Below are 6,270 nucleotides of genomic sequence, written 5' to 3' on the forward strand. Positions count from 1 at the left end.
GGGGGGGGGGGCAATTTTATAGAGAAATCAGTACTGGTATCACCGATACTGGCCTTCAGTCATAAAAAAAAATGCCATTAAACAAATATTTAAAAATATACTGTCTTTATGTTGTTTGTACATTAATTTGAAGATTGAATGTGAAATTATTGCAATATAAAAGTATATTAAAAAACGTTAATGTTAGGTGGGATTAATCGTGATTAATTTCAGAAAAATTTGCGATTAATTAGTTATTTTTTTAAATCGATTGACAGCACTATTGTAAGAAAATTGTATTGTGTAATCTGTATCGTGAATTTTATCGCATCGTAAGTTTAGTGAATTGTTACATCCCTATATGCTACTAGTTTTTGCTGATCATGCTGATTTGTCCCCAGTAAAGTTCAGCCGATGTCTTTTTTTATTTGGGATAGTTAAATTCATTTTGGGCTACCAAAACCTGAAGAATGCCTGCCCGAAGGGCTACCAGGGATTTTTTAATTTTGCGAGCCCTGCACAGTCTCTGTTCATCTGTTTTCATCATAAATAAATAAAGCCTATATGGTTGTCCTGTAGGTTCATTATTAAAAATGAAAATGTGTACAAAAATTCAAGCAATTAAATGTGTTATTATAATTAAAATATGAAAATTAAAATGACGGGTAATAATAGATTATGATGGAATTTTTACGACCCTGTCCGTCAAAATGACGGACAATGTTAAAGTCTTACGCAACCTCTGATACACACACACACACACACACACACACGTAATATGTTATAAGCACTTCAAATAAAAAGCATGAGCATTTTCTTTGGCAGATGCATGTGCTGTTTAATGCCTCTGACAAGTGTTTTTCTTGGCATTGCAACTTGCATAGAAAGATATAATATTTAGAATATATATATGCATTTTAAAACAAATTAAATAACTTTATATTTTGATGGATAAAGACAAACAACATGATTTAAGTGTGTGAATTAATAACTGATTTATTTTTGATTTTGGCAGCTTCTCCTCCAAACACACAGGAATTCACCAACAGTTCAGCTCCTCCCACAACAGTTTATGAAAGAAAGTCGAAAACATGACTGATCCAGAACCCAGCAGAATAAAACCGGAAGACACTGAACAACAAATAGGTTGGTATATATTCTTCATTCTTCAGTAAGGTTATAAAACTTCAAGCAGTTCATCAGATTCAGTGGTTGCCGTTAGAAAAATCATAAAGTTGTGAAATAGCAGTTAAAGCTGCAGTACAGAAAAAACGTGAAGTTACGAGTTTCAGTGGTTCATTGTTTTGATGATTACATTGAGTTGAGGCACAGCTATTTAGCATGGATGAATATGATAGATTGTGGCATACTGGCACCTGTGGTTAAAGGCATTAACAGTGCATAAGTTGCTTATGCCGTCAAAACTTTCCCCTCCAAAAAGAAAAGACATACATATGAGACATAATATGAGCCAGTATTGTCTGTTGTTTTGAAAACAGTTGTTTGAACATAAATAACATCACAAAAGTTAGGCAATGCAACTCTCTATACACACCTTGGCAATAGAATCACCATTGGCTAGTACATTTTTAGTTTACTCGCCAGACTAGCACACAAACACATATAGCATATGAGCTTATCTTCATTCAAGGGTTAGTTCACCCAAAAATGAAAATTAGCCCATGAAGTACTCACCCTTAAGGCATCCTAGGTGTATATGACTTTCTTCTTTCAGACGAATCCAATCGGAGTTTATTAAATATTTATTAAATTATTAAAAATATTAAAAATTGTCTTTGATCTTCCAAGCTGTTTAATGGCAGTCAGCGGGTGTTGCAGTGCATCAGTCCAAAAGAAGTGAAATAAAGCGCATCCATCCATAATAAAAAGTGCCTCACACGGCTCCGGGGGGTGAACGCTGACCTTATATGTCATCCTCCCGGAACTGCTTCCGTGTACAACTGTTGGCGCAAGCTAGATTAAAATGATTATGTTTTGAATATGGATATTTTTCTTACAAAAACGCATCGATTCGCTACAGGAGGCCTTTGTTCACCCCCCGGAGCTGTGTGAGACACTTTTTTTTTATTTTTATGGTTGGGCGATTTATTTAACTTCTTTTGGACTGATGCACTGCAACACCCGCTGAGTGCCATTAAACAGCTTGAAAGATCAAAGACAATTTTTAATATAACTCTGACTGGATTCGTCTGAAAGAAGAAAGTCATATACACCTAGGATGACTTGAGGGTGAGTCATTTATGGACTAATTCTCATTTTTGGGTGAACTAACCCTTTAAAGCCCCTTCACACCAAGAACAATAAAGATAACTATAATCGTAACTATGCTAGCCTCCACACCAATGAACGATAGCACTGTTCGGTCTAAACATGCGCTGCAGGTTTATCTTTTGCTGCTTTAAATGCTCGAGCTCTTTAAAGTAGAATGGATTCTGATTGGCTGTCAGTGCTTTTATCATTCATCAGCTGTAAAAAAAAAATAATAATAAATAAATCCAACAATATAAAAGAGATTCTATCATTATCATTTCTCTGTGCAGTTGACGTTATATGTGCTGTGGAATCTGCTATTCTTTTATTTTTAAAAAACTATATCTTTATCTTTATCATTCTGGTTATCGTACTTGGTGTGAACGTGCCTTTAGCAAGGAAAAGAGAAAGGTATTGAGGATTGCAGTTGTCAGAATAATAGCTTGCCAGTATTTCTGGGCAGAGTCCCCCCTCACTACAGTATGTCACAAGTTCAATAGAGATCATTTGAGGGGATTCTCCACCCAAATACTCATCCTGATAATGTCATTTATGTTGGCAAACAGAAAGTGTTAATAAATATGGCTGCAAGCAGCAATTTTTGGGCCAGAGCAAGTCAGAAACAAAGCTAAGCAAGCATGGCAGGGGAGCATCAGTAAAATGCTTATTATATTTTTAAAATTTGCTTCTGCAGTCATTTACTCAGGAATATTATTAAAACTAATTTAATGACACAGACTAATACTAAAAACATTTCAGTTATGGGAACAATGGCAATAGTATCTCTCTTTTTGGCAAATCATCTTTCAGAGTAACAAACCATGGTCATTCAGCGTAACATATATTTATGCAAAAATGAAACGATATACTTATTGTGACTTGTACTTATTAAAATACAAAAAAAGAGTATGTGATCATATAACATTTTTTAAACTAAAAATATAACTATAACTAAAATTATATTTTAAATGACTTTCACTTCCCTACAAAAAAAACTTCTTGCTGAAAAATAGGTAAAACCTAGGGGTTTCAAGGAAATTAGCAAACTATAAAGATTTAAAATTTAAAGTTAATTTGTATTTGAGGGCTGCACTGTGATGCTTAAATATAGTCTTTTAATATGTCATCAAATGATCCATGTTTAAAATATGCCTAACAAGATTTTTTGGTATATAAATATTGTTACACTGAATGACATTTTAGTGGGTGTCTTCTGTAAATCATGGTAAAAAATGCATGATAGTTTTTATGTTTTGTTTAGAAAAATATAAAGTTAAACAGGACACATTCTAATATATGGGGGAAAAAACTAAATTTAAAGCTGTTTTACACTTTTATTTTTTTGATGCTTAACACCCTTTTAGTCTTTGACCCAAATATATTTAATATATAAATGTAACATATTTTTCTTAAATATATACATGCATGTGTGTGTTTTTATATATACATAATAAATATACATAGTAAAAAATCGCGATTAATCATTTGACAGCACTACTTTACTGATTATAACGGGAGTGAAGTCAGTGATGTTCTTTGATAATGTAGATCAGGGGTGTCAAACTCAGTTCCTGGAGGGTCGCAGCCCTGCAGAGTTTCGTTCCAACCCTGCTTCAACACACATACCATGTAGTTTTCAAATAAGCCTGAAGGACTTTATTAGTTGGATCAGGTGTGTTTAATTAGGGTTGAAGCTAAACTCTGCAGGGCTGTGGCCCTCCAGGAACTGAGTTTGACACCCCTGATGTAGATGTTCTTTGCTTGTTTTCTGTACCTGCTGTTTGAATAACTGAAGAAACGTAAGCATTATAATTAATAACTTACAATGCTTTTATTAAATTATCATATAAAATTATCATATTAAATACTAATTCAGCCATATCAAAATATTTTATGGCATGACATCCATATGCTACTTAGTAAACTAGTAAAAAGATACAATGTGTAGTTAATAGATTACACTAACATTAGGCTGCTTTTAGCCATACCCTGGAGTTGGTTCATTTCCGGCTATGAAACTAAGTAAATAATTAAATAAATTAGCATGATAATATTGTGTATCGTCGATCTCACAGGCTGAAAACTTTGTTGTCTCTGAATACTGAAGCCTGATTTGTCCACATCTGTGCACCTGCACAGACAAATGGCATTTCAGCCCACCAAAAAAGCCTACATAAAGGGGCTTTCACACAGTACAGTTCTAGCAACTAGCCAGCAGGGTAGTTCCTATAGAACTGATTTTCCCACCGTGCCATTTTCCTAGTTGTATTCGCACCGGCAGTAGGAACTCTGAAGTGGCTGATAGAGGAGTCTTTAAGCGCGGCTTTTACAAACATCAACAACCAGTGGATGGAGGACGCCGTGATCGGAGCTGTGTTTGTAGTGTATCATGGATTTTGTGATAATGAGGATGGAATATAAATGCATAATTTACATGATTGAAAGTGGGGCTATGAGATGAATGCTCCTATGACAACTTGAAGTGTTACATATCGTCAAGGCTGAGAAAAGAACACAACACTGCAGACAACTGGTCAATGCTGTTATCACTGTTTTTCATGTTTGTGGGGTTAATATCTTTACGTTGCTTTGTAAAAATGCTGCTTTTAGCCATACCCTGGAGTTGGTTCATTTCCGGCTATGAAACTAAGTAAATAATTAAATAAATTAGCATGATAATATTGTGTATCGTCGATCTCACAGGCTGAAAACTTTGTTGTCTCTGAATACTGAAGCCTGATTTGTCCACATCTGTGCACCTGCACAGACAAATGGCATTTCAGCCCACCAAAAAAGCCTACATAAAGGGGCTTTCACACAGTACAGTTCTAGCAACTAGCCAGCAGGGTAGTTCCTATAGAACTGATTTTCCCACCGTGCCATTTTCCTAGTTGTATTCGCACCGGCAGTAGGAACTCTGAAGTGGCTGATAGAGGAGTCTTTAAGCGCGGCTTTTACAAACATCAACAACCAGTGGATGGAGGACGCCGTGATCGGAGCTGTGTTTGTAGTGTATCATGGATTTTGTGATAATGAGGATGGAATATAAATGCATAATTTACATGATTGAAAGTGGGGCTATGAGATGAATGCTCCTATGACAACTTGAAGTGTTACATATCGTCAAGGCTGAGAAAAGAACACAACACTGCAGACAACTGGTCAATGCTGTTATCACTGTTTTTCATGTTTGTGGGGTTAATATCTTTACGTTGCTTTGTAAAAATGCTGGGCACCGGTGTTTCATGTGCGTTTGGCCACTCACCATACACTTACATCACTGGTAGTTCATATAGTGCTGAATTAGACCCTACTCTGAAGTAGGAGCTAATTTAGTTCCCCCAAATGGAGTTCCTAGAACTAAAATCGTTCCTGCGATGCGAACACGTCAAAAAGCGGATAATTCCGCCAATAGTTCTATGAACTATGAAAAGTTTCCTCCTGTGCGAAAGCCCCTTAAGGCACACTGAAATCCCATTTCATCGAAATCTTTCTCCTTAAGTGCAAAGATCATCTCCTTGCTGACTCTGAAGAAAATTTAAAAAATAAGCCTTTCTGCTCACTGTGGAAAAGCCTCAGCAGCAGGTTAACGGTGATAACAGCACTGCGGCTAAGACTACAAGAGCATATTTCAATCAAATAGCTAATAGCATAATTTCAGTGACATTGTTTCAAAACCTGCTCCACAAGTGTTCAAGTGTCCCGCTTTTTCAAAGGAAAGCAGCTCCGCCCCATGTGCTCTACCAGTCTCTTTCTCTCAGGAGTCTAAGATGAGGAAACAGTGGAGTCGCTGGGCTGAATGAACGGGCCTGATTGAGCTCACCCTAGCCCATATACCGCAAGCCTCACTTTTCCTACAGCAAGGGGATTCAGTTTGGTCTCTTTGAGGGTTCAGAGGAGGACTTTGCTAATAAAACTACTGTTATTGACAGCTTCTATGCAGAGGAATATTTGGACATCATGGAGGACTCTACCCCTACAGCCAAAGGAGATTTTTTTTTTTTTTTTTTTTTTTTGCCT

General features: G+C 36.2%; 1 protein-coding gene across 6 annotated transcripts in view; it reads left to right on the top strand.

Annotated features, from left to right (window-relative positions):
- Window positions 1–6,270, top strand: part of LOC107729903 (gastrula zinc finger protein XlCGF58.1-like) — a 27,138-nt gene that overhangs the window by 16,181 nt on the left and 4,687 nt on the right. The window contains exon 2 of one of the 6 annotated variants that reach the window (XM_016540638.1): window positions 995–1,125. The exons of the other annotated variants lie outside the window; for them this stretch is intronic. Coding sequence (XP_016396124.1) covers window positions 1,071–1,125 — 55 coding nt within the window. The 5' untranslated portion in view covers window positions 995–1,070. The remainder of the gene's footprint in view (window positions 1–994; window positions 1,126–6,270) is intronic. 6 annotated transcript variants of the gene reach the window in all.

The sequence above is a fragment of the Sinocyclocheilus rhinocerous genome, unplaced genomic scaffold, assembly GCF_001515625.1.
Source record: "Sinocyclocheilus rhinocerous isolate Xijiao unplaced genomic scaffold, SAMN03320098_v1.1 scaffold1962, whole genome shotgun sequence".
Classification (NCBI taxonomy): domain Eukaryota; kingdom Metazoa; phylum Chordata; class Actinopteri; order Cypriniformes; family Cyprinidae; genus Sinocyclocheilus; species Sinocyclocheilus rhinocerous.